At 39.3% G+C, this 22,943-nt stretch overlaps 2 protein-coding genes across 4 annotated transcripts; one reads left to right on the forward strand and one right to left on the reverse strand.

Moving 5' to 3' along the window:
• Positions 1 to 151: 151 nt before the first annotated feature.
• LOC118275400 (protein sel-1 homolog 1) lies at positions 152 to 10,666 on the reverse strand. Of its 2 annotated transcripts, none has more exons than XM_050695677.1 (14): positions 10,147 to 10,666; positions 9,655 to 9,776; positions 9,115 to 9,205; positions 8,072 to 8,295; positions 7,553 to 7,748; positions 6,919 to 7,067; positions 6,235 to 6,360; positions 5,744 to 5,866; positions 5,441 to 5,546; positions 4,647 to 4,795; positions 2,771 to 2,936; positions 2,023 to 2,188; positions 1,356 to 1,560; positions 152 to 920 (listed from the first exon to the last, which is right to left on the reverse strand). In XM_050695677.1, the coding sequence occupies exons 1-14, from the start codon at positions 10,409 to 10,411 to the stop codon at positions 786 to 788; spliced, it is 2,223 nt and encodes a 740-aa protein (XP_050551634.1). In that variant the 5' UTR covers positions 10,412 to 10,666; the 3' UTR covers positions 152 to 785. The 2 variants fall into 2 exon arrangements, with proteins under 2 accessions (XP_050551634.1, XP_050551633.1); XM_050695676.1 differs by having other exon boundaries at positions 152 to 932.
• Positions 10,667 to 10,910: 244 nt separating this feature from the next.
• Positions 10,911 to 22,652, forward strand: LOC118275395 (alanine--tRNA ligase, mitochondrial-like). Of its 2 annotated transcripts, none has more exons than XR_007705570.1 (14): positions 10,911 to 11,281; positions 11,680 to 11,853; positions 12,243 to 12,388; positions 12,813 to 12,968; positions 13,327 to 13,471; positions 13,709 to 13,842; positions 14,090 to 14,393; positions 14,744 to 15,546; positions 15,798 to 15,947; positions 16,364 to 16,490; positions 16,816 to 17,027; positions 17,488 to 17,778; positions 19,432 to 19,551; positions 19,962 to 19,991. XR_007705570.1 is itself a non-coding variant. In XM_050695675.1 (14 exons), exons 1-14 carry the CDS (start codon positions 11,087 to 11,089, stop codon positions 20,085 to 20,087), a joined length of 2,994 nt encoding a protein of 997 aa, XP_050551632.1. In that variant the 5' UTR covers positions 10,911 to 11,086; the 3' UTR covers positions 20,088 to 22,652. The 2 variants fall into 2 exon arrangements, 1 of the variants encoding a protein (XP_050551632.1); XM_050695675.1 differs by having other exon boundaries at positions 17,488 to 17,689; positions 19,962 to 22,652.
• Positions 22,653 to 22,943: the final 291 nt, after the last annotated feature.

Raw genomic sequence — 22,943 nt, forward strand, 5'->3', positions numbered from 1 at the left:
ATGTCCTTGTATTTTAGCAAGTCTCAAAAACTAGATATCTGACCGTATACAACAGTTCATATGTAAATAATCTAAAAGACCTTTAGGCACTATTATGATTGAAATCCTATTTGCATAGGATTTTTAAAAAAGAATAAATAAAACAACGCTATAATAATTAAATCATTTTCACATTTTATTTACATAATACAAATTCACTATGTACACCTTTCTTTGTCATCACATGTCATCACTGCACTTCACATTCTCTGTCACAATACCATTTACATGGAACAATTCAATTGACCATCAAAGCAATAACTATGGAGGCACTATTTTTGTACAATTGTATAGAAAAAGACTTACAAAACTTTAATACTAGACAAAGCTGAAATCTTAATGAGGATGTGCATTTTTGCGCTTCGTAGATGGCGCTAGTGATGTTTTTAAGGTCCTTGAGTGTATAATGGATTAACTTAAGCTCTAAAGAGAGATCTTACACCAAAAAAGCGTGTCTAAAGCTGTATAACATGGTTCTTTGGTTTTAACAGCTTAGTTACAATAATAAGCAGGACAAACTTACAAAAACTACTTCATTATATGTAGTAGAAAATCCAATAGACTATATTTGATGTTAACACACCTAATTATTGCCTTTACTAGGACAAATCTCACAATCACCGACAAATTGGTAATAATATAAGATTAATTTTCATCGGAGATTGTAAGAAAAGACCTACAATTAAACTGCTCCATGTAAATGTTTTAAACTCATATATACTGGAGTCTTGTTCCTCTATCCTGGACTAGTTGGCAGGTTGCTGGGTAGGCCTCCGAAGGTATACCACTACGCCCAGAGCCCCGAGGAGTGCCGTGATGAGGTACAGGTCCCAATTGGACAGCAGCGCCGAATCCGTCAGGAATATGACTGCCAACGGACTCTGAAAGAATGACTGATGATTATCGACTTTAGTGAGGTGTGTTGGATCGAAATTAAATAGGTAGAAACGTGACTAAAATTTTATTACATACATTAAAGTTACAAGATTTTTGTTATTGATAGCGTTTTTATGAATATGTCATGATTTAAGTCAATAAAAACTTGTATTTTTATTACTTTTTCCATTAACTAATTGAGCGACTTTTCTAAGATACATAGTTTACACTCAACAAGAGATCGAAAGGTCCTGTTGACTTTACAAAACCATATTTTAAAATTCTATTCTATTCTTTAGATATAATACGCATAGTAAACTTTCTCGTACCACGTACGCCCAGGCATGATCACTTCTCGTCGTCAGAGGATTCTCCCTTTATTTTCTTTGGAACCATCACACCCTGTCCCCTAAAATATAAAAAGCTATAGTAAAACTCACGTCAAGTATCTGCGAGAGCGCGGTGGCGGCGTTGAGGCGCGCGAGTGCGAGCGCGGCGGGCAGGCGCGCGTCGGGCGAGGACTCGGCGGCCAGGTCGTAGCAGCGCTTGGCCAGGTGCGCGTCCTGCGCCAGGCCCAGCCCGCGCTCGTGCATGTAGCCCAGGTTGAACGTCGCCTGCGCGTTGTGCAGCTGCTCCGACGCTATCCTGTAGGTGCGGTGTTACTTTATGCGGTCTACTTTATCTTTTATAGTTATGTTATACATAGGTTTTGATGAAAGAATTAGGTTGATTCCGTTCGTCAAATGTGTTTTTGCTATCTATTTACTAAATGAAAGTTCAGAGGCAAATATGATGAATAAATTAATAGACTTGTAATAAGCTGTATAAAATGATACTTGATTGGAAAAAGTTAATCTTAATGTAGTCAGTGGTAAAACGATAAAATCAGCGGTCTCTTATTGGTTAAAGGTATTACTTATTAACACGCACATATACATACTAAACTAACTAGATTAAAGCTGTGGCGTGTTAAAATCGTTGTTATCAGGCGAAGAAAGTAAAAAAATAAAATCATTTTTAGTCTTTTATAACTAAAATATACTCTTCCCCTTCACCTTCAGCTATCCAAAAACACAAATCACTGTAAAAAAATGGAATAAAACCTACCTATAATGATAAGCAGCAGCCTCCAAATCCTGTTGTGTCCCGAGTCCGTAGTAGTGGTAGTCTCCCAGCTTGACGCGCGCGGCGCCGGAGCCCTGGGACGCCGCCCGGGACCATAACTGGAGGGCGCGCGCCCAACGCTCCGACTCACTGAATAGGCGGACCTCACCTGGAGGGAATGGATAGTTATTTATTGATGATTTTTTGTTTAAATGGAGTAGTATGGACAAAAATAAAATTCACCACTCGTTGATCACTATATGAGACAAAAAATATATTATGACTGGATTTAATTTGCGTTCCAGAAGAGAACATTCCAAAAGACAATTCTTAAAGATATACAAATTGATTCTTTATTCCCTTTATTGCATTCTCCCGGAATTTCCATTTGAAGTCTATCCTAAATTCATATTATCCGTTAGTAAAGCTTGCTGCTACTCTAATATCTCATCAATTTTGAATAAAGCAAGAAAGTCCATCATTGTTACTCTTGACTTTAAAGAAAACTAGAATCGACCAGTCTATGATTAACCTACACTTGCTGCAGCAGCTTTTTGTGGGGGGAAAATCATCCAATGACTTCTCCTTGGGTGAAGCGAGAGGGAGTGTCAGACTCTTACTGACAAAAAACCACCCGGTTTCTTCTCCTGTTTTGAGGCGGAGCCCCGGTAACGTTTTACGTTGTCCGCAACTCTAGATCAGGCATCAGCCCTACTGGGCTACATCTGTGGTGGTAGCTAAAACAACGTACCATTGTCCAGCAAGAAGGCGGCGTTGGTCTGCGCGATCTCGAGCCCCCGCTCGGCCAGCGCCAGGTACTGCAGCAGCGCGGAGTCGGAGTCCCGCGCGCGCCAGCCCGCGTGCGCCAGCATCAGCCGGGACCCCCACCCGCCGCGCTCGCACACGTTCTTGAACAACTGCACAAACACACGCAGTTATAATTCTATCTTCGGAATGTATTACATATTGGTCATTATAATCTCGACAGGAAATTACAGAAGAACGAAGTAGGAAAAAGAAGAATACGATAGACTTTGTAGAAAAACTATCTTCTATGAAGAAATAAACATGGTTTTTCTACAAAGACTATCGTATCTCCTGTATCTACTAAGATAGTCTCTTAAAATGGTATTCAGTTGATGTCAAATCTTATGAAAGTAAGATTTAGTATTATTCGGATCCACAAAAGTTAGACAGTAAAATTCGGATACAATTGAAGTTAGGTTTCGTAGAATTCGAATTAAGTTGAAGTCAGTTTTAGTACAGTACTCCCAACGGATCTTGGCAGGTCTGAACTACGTGCAGAAGGCTGCGCAATAAGTCTTTTTTAGAACCAAATGGTGGCATGAGGTGAGGTGCGGGGGGCGACGATCTAGGCTAGAGATTGACCATTTCTAAATACAATTGACCCTTTATCGATCAAATATATCGATATTTTTATTGTTTTTTTTATATGATATATTAAACAGTATAGTTAATTTTGTCATTAATAAACGATATTTCGACATGAAAATAAAACTAAAAGAAAGTATTTTCTCAATTGAAAGTTATGATTTACTTGAACATCAATTATCATTAACGACTATTTGAGTAACGACTGTTTAAGAAAATTTAAAACATCAATATAACATTGAAAATAAATATATTTTTGTGTGATAAGTAATTTGTCTCGTAGTAATCGATTTTAAGAAAATCGACACCATCACGCACGCCACTTGGACATCCCTTTTTGGTTACTTCGTGACTTTCGTGCTTATTCGGCAATACTCGGTACCCGGTAATATGTCTCTGTCACACGTTAAGATAGGCGTTGTGTTAGTGTCACTATTTCTGTCTTGAATCACCTTGAGTGCAATCGGTAACAAAACTTCGTATATTTCGTTATTATTGTTGTTAATTTTTATGTTAAGTTTTTAAGTATTTTGTTAGTTTTTGTTTAGTGTTTAAGTTTGCAATTAATTTGTGCAAATGTCAGTTGGCACTTATATTATTAAATATGCCACCAAAATACAATAGAGTTTTAAATCGCCAAGCGAGAAAACTCATTTATGATTTAACGCAGTTTATGAAAAAATAATATATTTGGTTTATTTGTACTTCGTCACCGATTAGGGAATTTTATTAGTACATTAGGTTTATAAAAAATAATATTGCAGTAATAGTTTTGTACACGAATGTACCTGCGCGAAAGTTCGCAAAGCCTAACTTCAGACCTGCCAGGTCTCGTTGACAGCACTGTATTATTACTCATTATAGTAGAAAAACACAGAAAAAAAATTAAGAAGGAAATGGGAAAAAGAAGAATACGATAGACTTCTTCTACGAAGAAGAAGATAGTTCTTCTACGAAGTCTATCGTATGTGTTGTATCTCCTATATCAACTAAAATAGTCTCTTAAAATTTTTCATAAAGATTTAATAGAATTCGGATCCAAAAAAAAATAGACAGTAAAATTCGGATCCAATCGAAATTAGGTTTCGTAGAATTCGAATTCAGTTAAAATCAGTTTCATTAGAATTCAGATTGGAATCTTGTAGAAGTAAGATCCAGCACACATCGAACAAGAGGAAGTATTCTATAGTAAACCTAAAACTTGGTTTCAAATTGTAAATAGAAGAATTCCTTACCTCGACAGCAGTAGTACAAGAGCGCATGACGCCGAGTCCCTGCGCGTGCATCTGTCCGAGGTGGTACAGCGCCAGTACGTGGCCGGTCTGCGACGCCAGGGAGAAGTACTTGTTGGCTTGCTTGAAGTCGCGCCGGACGCCGATACCGCCTAATATACAATTTAATATGAATGAATGATTTAGAAAAAAAAGACCTCGTTTTTCTCCATTCGAAACTACACTTTAGAACGAGCACCTAGCTTCACTGACAGACAGACTGACGGACAATTCAATTTGACGTTTCAAAAGTGCCTAATTTAGGATTCATTGAAATAAATGCTTTGACTTTGAAACACCTGAAAGTTTTGGAATGATCTGCCGCACGTCATGTAGCACATGATGTTTTAGCTCTGAGTCTTGTAACTTTGTACTAAAGCCACTCTGAAGCGGAGATGAGTTTGGTTCCCGGGGTCGGTATCAAATGCTACCATTGCTACGTGGTTCATCAAGCACTAACTATGATTCTTTACAGTGTCCTAAAACTAGTTGAGTAGTCTCGTCAAACAGTTGAATAAATCATATTAATATTATAAATGTAAAAGTTTGTTTGCATGTTTGTCAATCACGCTGAAAACTACTGAACGGGTTTTGATGTTCAGTATACAGACAGGATATGAGCTGACTTTGGTGGTAGGATATTTTTTATCTCACGGGAACACGGGCGAAGCCGCTGGCAGAAGCTAGTGGAACTATATAATTGAAAATAGTGGACGCCTCGTGACTAATGAATGATGGTGATGACTATATCTACTTACCAAAGTACATGAATCCGAGATGCAGCTGTCCTTCGACCCATCCCTGATTGGCCGCCATTGTGAAGTACTTGAACGCTGCATTGGTATCTTTCGGGACACCGCGACCCTGTCAATATTATTGTCAATTTCAAAGGACCACTATAAAGGAATAGATTGTTTGAAGAATCATAATTATGAATAAAAAAGAGTTTCTGATACCTAGATTTACTTCTGATATGGCTCAAAAGAAAAAGAAAACATTGACCCTAAATAATTTGAGATAATAACATGAAATATAAAACTACAATAATAAAAGATATTTACCTGCAGATACATTATACCCAATCCGCTCTGTCCAACAGGGTTGTTGAGTTCAGCAGCTTTCCTGAAGTACCGCAGAGCAGTATCGTTGTCTGCCTTGATACCGTCACCGCCTTCTAAGTATATCTGAAACAAAATGTAGAATTAGACGAGTAGGATTTTTGCGCAACAGTTAAAAGAGTTTGCGCAACGTCGAAAAGAGTTGTATTTTTTTTTTAAACTTTGTCCCGCACTAGGCTTTACTCCTGTGTCGTGGGTACGTTTACAAACATAAAAGTTCACATACACATCACACACGGACTCGAAACAACAATTTGTGGATCACACAAGAGTTGCTCCGTACGGGAACCCAAACCACTACACATTACACGGCAGCCAGTTATCCAGCTACCATGCTAAGCGCAATGAATTAAAATGTTTGCGCAACTAGAATAAAAATTAGCGCAACTACTAAAACTTTACTCTTTATCATTTTAACATGCATTAACACGTACTTTGCCTAAGAATGCATTGGCAACAGCGTTCCCAGTTTTGGCAGCTTGTTGGAAGTAGTGTAGCGCCTTGTTGATGTCTAGAGTCACACCACGGCCGCCTTGGAAGTGCAGCTGGCCCAAACCAACCTGGGGAAAGACACCAATATTAACATATTATTCAAAATAGTAGGTATGGGTTTACACAATTTATACTGTTTCAAATCGTAAGTATATTATATCATTAGTGATCTAAGAAAGAACTTAATCCTTTGAATTAGATAATGTGTATTGTGTATAAGGCAGGCGATCACGGGACACGAGTTTTAAATGAAATCAGGGACGAACGAACGAAAAAACTTCGCAGATTGCATACTACAATTCTATTTATTGCGAATTTTGGTGAACAAAACCGAACGAATGAAATTAAGATAAATAGGTTTTGATATGAAATTAAAAATAAAACGTTATTTCTAGTAATTTTATTAGTAAATCAATAAAACCTACGGCCTACGAAGATTAAACGAAACTTCGGATTCAAGAACCGGAGTAGGCCCCCTGGTCATCTATTTATAGTCCCCAATGAAAAAAAATGTGCTAATTTTTATCCGATCGAAATCGACTCACGAAATGGGTGGGTTTCTTATACAAAACGCTGTATGCTTGTGTATGTATAGTGAAAAGCAAGTAAAAAGAAGTGTATCCTACCTGAGCCTGCACGTCTCCCTTCTCAGCCAAGAGCTGGTAGTACTCGATGAGGTCTGTGTCCAGGGTCCCCGGGCCGCCGCCCTCCGCCTCGTCGATGAGTCGCGTGCGTTGGATGGCAGGCCCACCGCTGAACGTCACCTGACTTGCCACTGCCAACCAAATTATTTATTTTACTTTCTGTGTGATTTAGACAAAATAATATATATTGTAACATCCAAACACAAATATAAGTATAAATATTAGCTACTCGTGCTATGACTTATGAGTCCCATGTAACAGAAGGAAAAGTGTCATGTTTATACACAGCGTGCATTCTACGCACCGCACTCCGAACTAGTCCGTAAAAAATAAACGCATTTTTTGTGAAACCTGCATGCCAATAACTTTATAAAACCTAGACTTTAACTATCAGTCAGTCACTCAATAACACAAAAGTTTAACTAGATTTTCATGAGCCTTTTGAAAAGAGTAACGATGGAGTTTCTTGCTCGTTCTTCTCCATTCGAAGCAACACTTTGGAACGAGCGCCAAGCTTCACTGACAGACAGACTGACGGACAATTCAATTTGACGTTTCAAAAGTGCCTTATTTAGGATTAATTGAAATAAATGCTTTGACTTTGACTATGACCTACCTTTAGAAGCCACCTTCATATACAAGTCCATGGCCTTGGGACAGGAGCTGGGCACAGTGTTGCCGCTCCAGTAGCGGTACGCCAGCGCCATCTGTGCGAAGTCGCTGTCCCCGAGCGCTCCCATCGTGTAGTGCACCAGCGCTTTGGCCTGAGACACCGGGACTGCGATACCGGTCGCGTATAGGAAGCCCATGCCCTAGAAAAAAGTGATAAACTTATAGTTGGGTCATTACAAATCATGCGAACTGTCATAACTCATTTTTATCCAATCTCTCGCTCACATTTATGCGAGTTGTGCGGCATTGTCACATTCCTATAGTTGAGCGATTATAATTCGAAAATTTGTGCTAGAGTGATAAGTACATCAGTATGTTTATCTTTATTCTTTGATGGGAATCCATGGCAAAGCCACACTCCTTTTATGTGTTTGTTTAGCAGTAGAAATCTATTGCCTGATGATGGTTATGAAGACAATATCATTGCTGGTGGTAATTTAAAAGAACTTCACAAAACACTTACAGCATGAGCATCAGCGTTTCCTTCCACAGTCAGTTCCTCAAAGATCTTCTTGGCCTTTTCCAAGTCCAGTTCTACGCCTTCTCCGAACAGGTAGGACCAGGCCAGCTTGATCTTGGCGGGGACGTAGCCCATGTCTGCCGCCTGCTTCACCTGGAGGATGGCTCCGCGAAGGTCCGGAGACCGTCTGTTTAGTTTCACCATCGCCGCGTCATACAATTCTTTGGCTAAGGATAGAGATATAAAAAAGTATTATTTACTCTCTTCATGCTTGTATAATAAGTTAATAAATGTTGTGGGATATACTAAAATAATTATAAAAACTATGGAAATGTCATTTCCGCAATGTCGTCGCGGAACACACGCAGCTCATGAATTTATGAGTCACAGACTTGTAGTAATAACTAGTAAAGTTTTGAATAGTTTAAATGATTAGCCATAAACTGACTGCCTCGTTGGTCGAGTGGTCGCAAGTGCGACTGCCGAACAAGGGGTCTCGGGTTCGATTCCCGGGTCGGGCAAAGTATTACTGGGCTTTTTTCGGATTTTCGAAAAATTTCTCAGTGGTAGCACGGAGTCTGGAATTGTGTCCAGGATATGGCAATAGGCTCACCCCCTATTACATGGGACTTTAACATAAAATGGTGAAAAGTGGGTGTACAATGTATAGCGGCATTACGTGCCGTAATATGCACCTCTGCCTACCCCTTCGGGGATAAAAGGCGTGACGTTGTGTGTGTGTGTGTGATTAGCCATAAAATTTTATTAATATTAATTCTTGTTCTATTGATAAAATGTACCTAAGACCTATCTAAAATATTTATTATTTTTTGAAAATCATATCTTAATCATTGCGTTGAGCAATGATTACTCTACAATAAGCTTAACTTAGATTCTCTTAAAGCTATTACATCACACTGATAACCTAATTACTACCTGAAGTGATAAAATAATACTGATAAGTATATATAATGACATTTTACAAATGTTATTGGTCATAAAAATCATCATCACCAATATTCAAACACAATAATGATGAGGCCTACCTTCTTTTAACTCTGGTGATAGTTCAGGTTCTGGTTCCTCGGGCAATGGAGGCAGAGTATCCAGGATATCTTGAGGGTTCTCCTCCAATTTCTGATGAAAGAGGAACACAACTTTAAGATAAAATAAAAAACTCATAATGTGCACATTGATAATTCGACTTTTCTATAGAAAATAATGGAAATAAACTCTATTACAAATTTTAGTTTCAGTTGCTGTAAATGTCAGGCATTTTGTTCATGAGTACAGGCTTGTCATCAATAGTGCAACCTTATCAAACAATCCAATGCAATCTTTGTTAAATTACCGTAACTATTGAACTTGTATCACTAAACACATTAAAACATTTACACATAGATTTTAATGTGTTTAAGTCAACCCAGTGATAAATAAATATGGTGACAATGATTAGGGAAATAACACCATATAGGAAAATGACCGACTTCATTAAGCAATATTACCAAATCAATCAATTAAAGCATATATTGTTATATGGATATAGAAAAAATGGAACTCTAAACCAAGTATTTTTAAATCTTTACCTCAATATCCCCTTCTAAGCTCTCAGTGGACTTGGGATCATGTATCCAGGCTGACTCCGTGTGCCTCAGAAGGCTCTTCTTTAGCAGTTTCAGAGTATACTCCATTTGGTCTAAATGAGTTTCTGTAACATAATTTATTTACAAATTAATGATTTTATTTTTCTGATAAATAGAAGTATTAATGAACATACTTCTAAATATTAAATTATTACATAGGTAGTGTGATTAAATTATATTATTAATGATTTATTAATGTACTTCTGAAGGATTTTATTCTTGTTAAATTTTTGTTGTCCAATGTTATTCTTACTGGTTACAATTAGAAATGTTTCCAGTGAGTTCAGATTAAGTGGAGATACTTTGTCACACTGACTTACTTGTCTATATTTAAATACATTGTATTCAGTATATTGTGCAATATAATAGCTATCAGACTACACTAACAGCAAACTAGCTTTAGACCTAATTTATTACTGGATTATGCTAACCAACCTTTGTGGTCTTCATCTTTAGGAATATCTCTGGCATTTCTCAGAGCATCAGCATACTCCTGTAGCACTATCTCCTCCTTCTTCATAGCATCCTTCAGCTCTTTGAAGTAGTCGGCGTCGACCGAATTGTATTTTGTATCAGAACCCTCACTGCCTTCCTCGTCCTCATCATTTTTCTCACTTTTTTTACGCGCCTCAGGTCCTAATAATTCACTAGCCGATAACACAACACACAAACACAAAATATACAGTTCCAAACGCGTCATTTTCACAATTTAATGTAACGCATCGGACCAAAAGACTTACGTGTCCCTAAAGCAAAAATATTTTTGTAAAACCAAATATTGTTTTGTGATGACAGACAACAAACAATAAAACCACTGGCAATCGTACACGTGTACTTTAAAACTTACTAGTATTATAAGTTAAATAAGTAATTTACTAATTAAATGATTTATTTCACTATTTTTTTCTCGAATACATTTTCTCGACCATCGTCTGTCAAATGTCAAAATACATTTCTGTCATGGCTGTCACATAGACAAATTGACATTTACCAATTTTTAATTTTTTGAATAGTCACTTATTAATCCACATGATTTACCTCTAAGGTATATATCAGTAACCTTGAAAACATTTGCAAGATAATAATATTTATTAAAAAAACAAATAGAAAATCATTTATGTTGAAGTTAAGCAATTTTATACTTCTGACAGCCATTAAGTATTTCGCGTTTGTCATTGTTTTTTGACATTGACTTTAATTTGACGGAATAATCATTGACAGTTGGAAACACCGACTTTGCCGAAAATTACGAAAATTTTGACAATAACCACAAAACTTTGTATTTACAAGATATTTGAGGGCAAAAGTGATTTAAATAGTGTTGAAATAAATTGAGATTCTAATTAGAGTGGTTAAAACCACTCTATAACCTAAAATGTTTCGCGTACCGGTTAGAAGTAGATTTAGCTTGCAGCGACTCTGGGTTCGACTCCAGCACTCGAGCAGTTCCATAAGGAGTACTTTTATAGAGTATTTTGAAGCAAATCATGGGCACAAATATGTCAAATCGAGCTCTGTGGTGCCGCTGTACGATCCGACTGTCCCGTTTGTTAATGCTGGTATGAATCAGGTATGTCCAATACATTTAATGTAATATACGCACTTACTCTGCGTTACATGTTTCTATTGAATGTTTGTGTGGTTTAGATGTAAACAAAACAAACCAAATTGAGAAGAAACACTAAAACTATACTACTTACACCTTTATTGTATACTAACTGTTCACTAATGTTCCACTTTAAAGGCAGAGGTACTTTTAATCCAGGTTTGAACCCTGTTCAGCATGACATTAGATGGCGACCCATCATATTTATCTTTAGTCTATTATTTGTCACAGCAAGTATGGCTGCTCTATGTCAGAGACTAATCTAAGTTAAAGTCAAATACATTATTTCAACTACTTTATCAATGAACTAAGTGAGACTTATTAAGTTACTTCAACTAATTCTAATTGGTTTCTTGTTTCAGTTCAAAGGTGTGTTTCTTGGTAAAGTGGCTCCCCCTTGTGCCAAAGCTGTGAACTCTCAAAAATGTGTGAGGGTAGGCGGGAAGCATAATGACCTAGATGTAGTCGGTACTGATGGCCATCATCATACCTTCTTTGAGATGCTTGGCAATTGGTCATTTGGAGATTATTATAAGGTAAATGTTAAATCATTTTAGAAACAGGAGATTATGCATATAAAAACCTAATCCCATGTTCAAAATAATAAAAATTCATCATATAATTCTATCTTACTAATACCAATACCATAACATGACATCCTTACTGTGTAACATAACAGCCTAAACTCAGAATACTCATCCTCTGGCAAAAATGCTATTTTATTAACAACAAAAGATGATGTTTAAGAAGAAGAAAACTTTGCACAAATAGTAGTGCATCATAAAATAAACCTTATCACTAACAGTATAAGGTTCAAAAGCACATGCTTTCTCTACAGCTTTGTATGAGATAAGATACTTCATTTTCTCATTCTTCCAATACATTTAACAAGCAACTAAATTAATCATATTATTTTTATTTACAGAGAGAAGCTTGTCAGATGGCCTGGCAACTTCTATTAGGTCCATACAGAATGAAACCAGAAAACCTGGTGGTCACATACTTCTCAGGAGATGTGGCTATAGGACAGAAGATGGACACAGATTGTAGAGATATCTGGAAGAAAATTGGGTAAGTAATTAGTCCACAGTTATTTAATAATGGATAAACAAATAGCTAAATGTAAGTCAAACCAAACTTTCATTGACATTTCCTTTCACTTGTCAGTAATTTTACTAGTCTCATAATATGTAAAGGGAGGTGTCCACCTTATTTTACATGGAGGTGGACACCTCCTTTATGTATGTATACTATGTATTATTATATGTATGTATTGACATAATACAGTAAGTATTCCATGCACTCCAAATTGTGTACATCTCTTCAGAAGTAAAAAAAATAATTCTACTTGGAAATTGAATCTAAACCCTATCTGTATAGGGCTTAGATATGTGCAGTTATGATATATTTTATCTGCAAAATGTCTAATGCATTAAAAATCTGTAGACATTAGCTCCCATTATTAGTTTCTAACATTCCATTTCCCATGTTACAGTGTGGCCGAAAGCAGACTGTTGCCAAGAGGATCGAGGGACAACTTCTGGGAGATGGGTGCAACTGGTCCGTGTGGACCCTGCACTGAGATCCACTACGTCAATCCAGATGGATCACTCACTGAAATATGGAACCTTGTGTTTATCAATTCTTTTAGGTGAGTTGTGTGAAACTAGCTATACATGTATACTGTAATATATAGGAGGTATCTGGAGGATTTCTTTAATCATAGGGCTAAATGGAAACTACAAAACATCATATTTAAACTGAACTTAAAACTAATCTTAATGGTACACCAAAATTTTCCTAAATGTTGGCTTAAACTCAATAAAATCAGACTCCGATGAGACCTTTGTAAAGAATAGACTGACAGTCATATCTAATTTCCCATTCTAATATATAATGGGAATCACAACATAACTGGTATAAAGTGTGTGTATATGTATGTCTGCCTAACTCTTCAGGAATTAAAAGTTGTGTGAAGTAAAACATCTTTTTTTAATTCTATATTTCAGAGATAATCAAGGCAAAGTGAATGGCTTGGCGAAGTACCACGTGGATACAGGCATGGGTCTGGAGCGTATGGCCGCCATCTTGCAAGGAGTACCCTCTAACTACGACACCGACTTGTTCCAGCCACTCATCAAAGCTATTGAGAAGGCACGTGATTTTTTACTCTATTTTCTTAGTGTTAAGGTTCATTTTTGTATAGCATAGGAGTGAAGAATGAGATAATGAAGTGTCATGTATCTTAGTAGGAAAAGTATGTGATTTTAAACCTTATACTGATAGTGATAAGGTTTATTTTACGATGTACTACTATTTGTGCAGTTTTTTTCTTTTGTGTACAATAAAATTAAGATATTCTCAACAGAACCTTAATATTCCGTTCTCCAGAACAGCAAAGGAGTGCCTGCATACAGTGGTAGCTACTTACCTAGCGCCGTAGTGGACGCGGCTTACCGTAGACTGGCAGACCACGCCAGGATGATCAGCATCTGTCTTGCTGACGGAGTCTTTCCAGCTACCAGGTAAGATAATATCATTATGTACTTTTAGTACGAGTTTGCTTTACGTTTATAGTAGTCGAAACGAGAGCGCGTTCATCCCACTGATTGGCTTAGCAATTTGATAGAAATTTTATTTAGAATTAACAATACCAATTGCTACGAATCTTACATACCTTTTTCGCTTCATCAAGTGTCATCTATCGTATTAAAAAAAGTCTTGCTATCGTATTAAACAAAGTTATAATAAAAAAACCGTTTCTATTTTTAGCCTAAACTTAAAACAAATAATGAGAAAATCATTCAAAATATCGTCCGATGTGTTCCAAAACCCTAAACTGCCGAGGATCCTATATGACGAGGTGGTAGAGACGCTGGGTACCACATACCCTGAGCTGGTGACCAAGGAGATCGATGCTAAACTGATCATAGACCATGAGGAGCAAGGGTATGCGAAGATGAGGTCAGGACTTAAGAAGAAGATGAAGGACCTGATCAAACAGTACCCTGAGGTGATGAAGTTGAGTGATGTGGAACTGCCAGGGTTCGTGCAAGGATATAGGGATCTTAAAGAGGTATTTATTAATGCATATATATTTTTGTAATAACTATCGTGAGTGAGACATATTAAATTAATTACAAATCACGGTTTACTCACGTAAATATTTGGTCAGTAGAGTCAATCGTCTGCGCACACTGCTCATGATGAAGAGTCCTTCTGTGACTCGTAATTAGTAGAGCTTTTTCGATGAGTAAAGTGTGATTTGTAGTTAGTTTAATACATACATGTATACTTTGTTCTTCGTTAGTGTCTTGTGTTAGAGAAGGGATTAGTGAGAGAAGTCTTTAATAGTTTAAAAATAATAACTCATGAGCTTTTCTATTAAAAATATAATATTATCCACACTTCATGTATCTTTTACAGACAATGTCCAAACAAAAATCGACCGTAATACCAGGGGAATTAGTCTTCAAACTATACGATACGCACGGCTTACATGAAGAGGTCATCAAGCAGATAGCCGACCTGAACAAACTGAGTATAGACAACAAAGGATTCTGGTCACTCCTGGCCAAACATAAGACGAGACACAAGACCGCCATCAAAGAGCAAGATAACAGGGGCCAATTATTCAACGAAGCACTAAAAACCCTTCGAACTAACGGCTATACAAACACGAACGACCAGCCAAAATACGACTACGTACAAACAGAAGAAAAAATTGAGTTCAAACCGTTAAAAACTCAAATAATAGGCATTCTGAACGAAACCTTAGATTGGATTGACTTCTTAGAACCTTGTAGTGACCGACCCTTCTACATAGTGACGAAAGATACAAACTTTTACTGCGAAGAGGGGGGCCAGGAAGCGGATAGGGGCGCCATCTACTTCAACAAGAATATTGCTATGGAGGTCGAAAGCGTATTCAAGTTACAAGACTTTGTCTTCCATAAGGGTTACTTCTTAATAAAAAATGAGAGAACAACGAACTGTGTGTATTGTGATATGAATGTGGAAATGGAGATTGATGAGGAACGGCGTCTGAAGCTGATGCAGAACCACACGGGGGTGCACTTGCTGAACGCTGCGGTTCGCAGGGTGCTGTCCAAGAGTGCCGTCTGCCCCACCGGGTCTAGTGTCACTGAGAATGGACTGTCGCTACATTTGTCGGTCTATGGAGAGAAGTTGTCGCAAAAAGTTATGTTGGATGTACAGGATCTTATTAGGTGAGTTTGAAGCTTGTGTTTAAAGAGTTAAGGTTGGTTTTTCATTGATCTTGACATTTTTATACGACAATTTTAAAACTAAAGTATGTCAAAGCTATTTTCTATTCCTATTTTTTTTTACTCGACTCTCAAGTAATGATTATTTCTGTGATCCCCTCTTGCCAAGCTGAACAAACCCCTATAAGGAAAAAGTTTGTTCAGAAGTGGACATCTTTCAGCTTATTATAACAAAAGTTCTTCTCTGCACGCAGGGAATCAATAAAATGCAACGCACCAATAGAGACGCGCATCGTGGACAGTGTCCAACTGTCCCGGGAGCCCGGGGTGGTGACGATCCCGGGGGAGACATATCCCGAGGTCGGACTCCGACTCGTTACTGCTTTCCTACCTCTAGTGTCCAAGTGAGTGTTGTTAAATACCTTTTAATAAGTATTTTTTCATTTTCAATATTAATTATGACTTAGTATAATCTTTAAAAGCTTAAAAATGTAAGTATTTATGATATCACTAAAACAGTCAAAAAATAAAATACAATATTGTGACAAAAGAATACCTTGATCACATGTGCAATTCCGGTCTCAGAGTTAAATAGTCTCCTCGACTAGTTATTTAGGAGATTGACGTGTAAAAGAGTTACATAGTAACCTATTTGCAAAAATAAATATCATCATATCAAATAAAGTAGATTAACTATTTTTAACCATATTCACGAGACTAGTTGTGTTGTATCGTAGAAATTGTAGCTGTAGATGTGTTGCATCGTTAAAATTTCTAGCACAAGTATGGCTATAACATAATACAAGTACAATTACCCTAGGGAGCTATGTTGCGGCACGCACTTGCCGTCGACGGGTGCGATGGGGGAGTTCTGCGTGACCAGCGTCAAGGGGGCCGGGGGACAGACCCCCTGCATACACGCACTCACTGGGGATAAGGCTAAACAGGTACATGCTACTTCTACTTGATCACTTACTTTTAACTCTTTCTGTTTGTCCAGTCAGATTAAACAAAAGCTTTTTTTGTCTATAAATAAATTGCAAATATGTTTAAAACGAAAAACTATATTTGTATTGTATTTCGTATTTGCACTTACCTATTTTAGTTTTATTTTAGTAATATATCCGTACGTTCTGAACTAGATAATAATATTCTCCCAATTTTCAGTAAAAATTAAAAAAATAAGAGTTTTTAATTTTTTCTGCAAAACAAAACTTAAATCCGCCATTCTTCACAACAATTTTCGTTTTCTACATAACTCTTGTACCACAGGCGCGCGAACTATTCTGTCGAGCTGAGAAGCTAGGACAAGTGATCGACCTGATAGACCCTGACAGGAAGAAGGAGGAGATCTCCCTGATCAGGAACCAGCTGTCGACACTATGCGGCACCGGTGGCGCCCCCTACGGGGAGTACGCCAACTGTCTCGACCTACTCGACAGTTTCTCCAAGAAGGAGGTGCATAAAAATGATCTGGCGCTGCAGTGAGTACCTATTTTAATATTATCAAAATTTAGTTAGGTCCTAATAAAGGCTCCTGCATGGATCTATCGCTAATATAGCGGTAAGTCAAGGCCTGTTAGGTGCGGTGAATCCGCAAGGGCAACCAGACTTACGGCCATAGGCAGAGGAGGAACACCGCCAAGGTTTTAACCAGTAAGGTTAAAACCACCGCGTTAACGTCCCCACGACTTCGGGAGATCTTTTGAGGATTGCCATCGCGTGAATAAAAAAAATACATTTAGGATAGGCGTTAATTTAAAAAAATAAGCTTTATTTTTCTTGTATATTTTTTACAAACGGAAAGTCCTCGTAGATTCCATAGATGCCAAAACTATGCTACTCTTTATAACTTTTATTAGTTTATTATTGCGTTCGATTTATTTTGTATTTTTGTGCGTATTATAAACTCTTAATAATTAATGCTCCGATTCCCCCTCCCAGCTCAATAGCATCAACAGAAGTGGCAGAGGTAGTGTCCCAGGCGGCCAGCGAGGGTCGCAGGTTCGTGGTGCACTTCGTGCGGTGCTCGTACCTGATGCAGAGCCCGGCGGCGCAGGCCGTGCTGGCGGAGCGCCACGCGCTGCCCGCCATGTTGCTGGGCTGCGCCGGCGGGGTACTCGTCGCCGCATGCTCCGTGCCACAGGTATGTTACTGGCGGAGCGCCACGCGCTGCCCGCCATGTTGCTGGGCTGCGCCGGCGGGGTACTCGTCGCCGCATGCTCCGTGCCACAGGTATGTTACTGGCGGAGCGCCACGCGCTGCCCGCCATGTTGCTGGGCTGCGCCGGCGGGGTACTCGTCGCCGCATGCTCCGTGCCACAGGTATGTTACTGGCGGAGCGCCACGCGCTGCCCGCCATGTTGCTGGGCTGCGCCGGCGGGGTACTCGTCGCCGCATGCTCCGTGCCACAGGTATGTTACTGGCGGAGCGCCACGCGCTGCCCGCCATGTTGCTGGGCTGCGCCGGCGGGGTACTCGTCGCCGCATGCTCCGTGCCACAGGTATGTTACTGGCGGAGCGCCACGCGCTGCCCGCCATGTTGCTGGGCTGCGCCGGCGGGGTACTCGTCGCCGCATGCTCCGTGCCACAGGTATGTTACTGGCGGAGCGCCACGCGCTGCCCGCCATGTTGCTGGGCTGCGCCGGCGGGGTACTCGTCGCCGCATGCTCCGTGCCACAGGTATGTTACTGGCGGAGCGCCACGCGCTGCCCGCCATGTTGCTGGGCTGCGCCGGCGGGGTACTCGTCGCCGCATGCTCCGTGCCACAGGTATGTTACTGGCGGAGCGCCACGCGCTGCCCGCCATGTTGCTGGGCTGCGCCGGCGGGGTACTCGTCGCCGCATGCTCCGTGCCACAGGTATGTTACTGGCGGAGCGCCACGCGCTGCCCGCCATGTTGCTGGGCTGCGCCGGCGGGGTACTCGTCGCCGCATGCTCCGTGCCACAGGTATGTTACTGGCGGAGCGCCACGCGCTGCCCGCCATGTTGCTGGGCTGCGCCGGCGGGGTACTCGTCGCCGCATGCTCCGTGCCACAGGTATGTTACTGGCGGAGCGCCACGCGCTGCCCGCCATGTTGCTGGGCTGCGCCGGCGGGGTACTCGTCGCCGCATGCTCCGTGCCACAGGTATGTTACTGGCGGAGCGCCACGCGCTGCCCGCCATGTTGCTGGGCTGCGCCGGCGGGGTACTCGTCGCCGCATGCTCCGTGCCACAGGTATGTTACTGGCGGAGCGCCACGCGCTGCCCGCCATGTTGCTGGGCTGCGCCGGCGGGGTACTCGTCGCCGCATGCTCCGTGCCACAGGTATGTTACTGGCGGAGCGCCACGCGCTGCCCGCCATGTTATGGGCTGCGCCGAACGGGGTACTCGTGAACAAAAACGAACTAGCGCCACGCGCTGCCCGCCATGTTGCTGAAATGAAGATAAATAAATAGGTTTTGATTTGAAATTAAAAATAAAACGTTATTCTAAGTAATTTTATTAGTAAATCAATAAAACCTACGGTCGAAGATTAAACGAAACTTCGCATTCGAGAACCAGAGTAGCCCTACTGATCTTAGAAATGATAATAGTCTTATCGTGAATTGCCACTTTCTGGCTAAGGAAAGAGGTAACCCTCCCCTACTATTATTTTGTATGGCATAGGAAGACAAATGAATTGTCCGATCACCTGATGATAAACAATTGACACTGCCCATGGATACATAGAACACCAATTTCTGTATGTGTCTGATCTGTGAATATAAATGAAAAAGAATTCTCTGTAGATTTTTCATTGTTTACACATTTAAATGTATTTCACTCTTATCATTTCGATTAAAGCCATAAATGAGAGGACTTTCTAAGGGTTATATTATACAAAGTATGGTGTATAATTGTGTCGTACAGGAGATGGTGAGCCAGTCGTTCACGGCGCGGACATGGCTGGCGTGCGCGGCGCGAGTGTTCGGCGCCACGCTGCAGGGCTCCGACAACGACCATACACACGCCATCATGACGCCTTCCAAGGTAAACACTCTTATTACTGAACTGCGTTCCCATGGGATAAAAAATTGCCTATAGCAAAAAATCGCGTGCGAACCCTCTAAAGTGATGTAGCTCTCGCAAAGTATAATAATTTAATTAAGTTTTCCTAAGAAGTAAGTTTCAGATTTTTTATGGAATAAGGCGGTAAAACACCAGAGGATTTATAAGTGCGTGAAAAGGCTGGCTTTTGGGAGTTAGAAATTTAAGGGTTGTTGGGGATTAGGAAGATTAGAAAGGGGATAATTGGTCCTACGGTAACCTCACTCACACAATGTAACGTTTGTTTTGTATGAGGACGTGGTATCGCTCCGATCGAGCCGGCTCATTCGTGCCGAAGCATGGCTCTCTCACAGTCAAAATGAATATAAAAACATTGCAATATTGGTCCATAGGTGAGCCTGATAAACTGCGAGCAACTAGTCCAGGACGCGATGCGGGTCGCGATCAAATTCGCGCAGTCGCACACAAAGGAGAACACAGAACAATCTAGAAGCACACAGAACAGACAACAGAATTGAAATACGTAATTACAGACTGACGGTCTTATTCATAATACATAATACTTAAAAACCTATTTCAACTAAAGAATATTTGGCCCCTTTTTATATTATCACGGAAATACTAAATTAATTCTAATATTAGAGAGTCCTCGACTAGTTTCGAACTACAACCGGAGCTCATAAACATCGCGGCGAATGATTTCGGGCAGCGAACTCTCTTGTTTCATAGCTCAAAGTTAATGTTCTATAGTTATAACAGGTTTATTGATCATAATATGAATATTTAGGTAAGATTACCGACTAAAGACCATAGTAAGTAGACCCTAGATTCTAGATTTAGACAGCTTTAGCCCTTAAACGGTCTCAAGTTATATGTCTCCATTTTTGGTGAATGAATGTGTTCATAAAACTCAGTGTTAATAAGTTTGCACGTTTTATAAAGTATTATTTAATGTTTGAAATAAAAAATTCTGAGTGTAACTCGTATTGATATGTATTTATTTACTTTTATTTTTAATGTTTGGATGGGGAAATAAATTATTTAGTATTTTAAAGTACTCTGCAGTTGGCACTGTAAACTGGAATGAAAATAAAACAATTCACATTGTTTCACACTGTTTTGAATTTGGGATTTTTAATTAGTCTTTTCAAGGTATATTCTATGGCTGTAACTAATGTCATCAAAATTAATTCAGTATCAAGTTATATACCCTTAGCTTTACACGTACAGTGCCCGTGCCTGTGAGATTTCAGCGATAAAAACTATTCTACGTCTCCTTTCCTGGGTCACAAACCATTGCTGCACCGAATGTCAATCAAATATGTACAATGGTTTAAATATAGTGGGATTTTTGGGATGAAAATCATACTTCCTTTCCCGGGTCTCAAATAACTTCAATGGTTTATGAGATAACAGTCCCGGGATTTTTATGTATAGTTCCGAATCCCGTGGAATTTCCAGGATAATCCCAGATCTCAAACTTACATTGTACCGAATTTCACTCAAATAGGTTCAGTGGTTTAAAATATAGACTCCCAGGATTTTAAGGTATAGTTCCCGTTTCCATGATAGACACTATCACACGTCCTTTCTCTGGCCTAAAACTATCGTTGTACTGAATTTCACTAAGATAGGTACAGAGGTTTAAGAGCTGGAGAGCCGGATTTAACACATAGTTTAGATGAAAAAGTAGCTATTGCGGTATAACTGTAATAGACATAAATTATGATATCGCGGACTTTTTACGTTCATATTAATGTCCTATATAAGACTCTAGTACATCACATTGCTCTGTTGTCTATCACTTCCACGGCGTTAGCAATATAACGAGTTTGTTGGTAGTTTTGTCACACATAGGGTTACATTATCGAAATGTTTACGCGTATTTTGTGCCCAGTAATTTATGATATCTTACAAAAAATCTACTTCTAATAATTTCAAAATTGTAATACTTGAAATGTATTTTGAATTATAATCGTCATTCAATGAGGTGAATTCGGAAAGAACTGTGATTTCGGTGTGTAACTAGTGGTTTCTAATTAATATTGTTTCTTTTATATTAAACGTTATATTTTCTTTGGAGGTCTCTCCTTCTCGGGATTGACCATTATTGTATTCATATTTGTAATTTGTTATATTATGATTTGTTAATCTTATTATTTTATTAAGCCTACATTAGATGGGGTTTCTTATTTGTAGTTTTGAAAACTAAATTATCTAGTTGAGCCAGAAATTGGGAGTTTATTATGTTGGTAAACATTATTAATGCACACAATAGTCACTGACTGTAACTACGGCATGGCCATCAAAGTGGGCAATTTGAATTAAAATTTCGTTTCATTTTCTTCAAACGTATTGATTATACAGGGATAAACGTAAAATCTATAAAATATAATAATATTATGTTAGCATGGTGTTGGTCTGCAGTCTTCAGCACAACTATCAAAAAGTCAAATAGCATACCAGACAGTAACAATATTTTTTTGTTCTTTAGACTACAATTGCGACGCAAATATGACTCGTTAATCTTTGTGAATCAAATGTTTTAAAGCGATGTCCTGCGTGAGCGATCTAGACGCGAAGACGATGCGATGCGCTACGGTGGGAAAACACAAATTGTCAATATATTGACTGTGGGTTACGTGTCCAAATGCACCTGGGATGAGGTGCGGTGCGGTGCGAACGCTAGACTTGATATTTTCGCGCGAACTGCATGCGGTGCTGTCAAGTTTTTGTTTATAATGTTAGAAACAGAAATAAAACGAAACTATTCACACGCACGTAGGACATAGTCGCTGCGTAATGAATTAGCGTGTCACCGCACCGCTTCGCATTCGCTTCTAGATCACTCACGCAGAACGTTGCGTTAGAGAAATAGATACTCATACAATTCTCTCTGATTATTATCCCCTAGTACAATGATGGCTATTTATTTAGTATTTACCTATGTAAGTGTGATTGCCTTATAAACATGTAATGTATTGTATTGGTTTGAATGAAATTCTCAATGTAAGTCTTCCTGTAAATAAATAGTTCTACCTCTAATCTCTATTTTTGTAAATACATTATGTTTTAACTTATTATCGATGTATTTTTCTTTATATTCCCTTGAAATTTAAAAAGTTTGACCTACTTTTGGGAAATATTTGGTGGCCCCACGTTATTTACGGATCTGTGAACACATCATAAGGTTCATAGGTAAAGCAAATCTTTTAGGAAGAACAGGGGCCGTATTATGAACTCTTATTTCCAGTCAGTTTACGCCGTGAAATGAATTGCCCGGCTAATTCGTATTATGAACACTACTGCCAGCCAGTCAGTGGTCACGTGACAATACAAACCGATTTCTGCACGACTTTTGGCTGGCTGGCTGG

The sequence above is a fragment of the Spodoptera frugiperda genome, chromosome 8, assembly GCF_023101765.2.
Source record: "Spodoptera frugiperda isolate SF20-4 chromosome 8, AGI-APGP_CSIRO_Sfru_2.0, whole genome shotgun sequence".
NCBI classification, from domain to species: Eukaryota; Metazoa; Arthropoda; class Insecta; order Lepidoptera; family Noctuidae; genus Spodoptera; species Spodoptera frugiperda.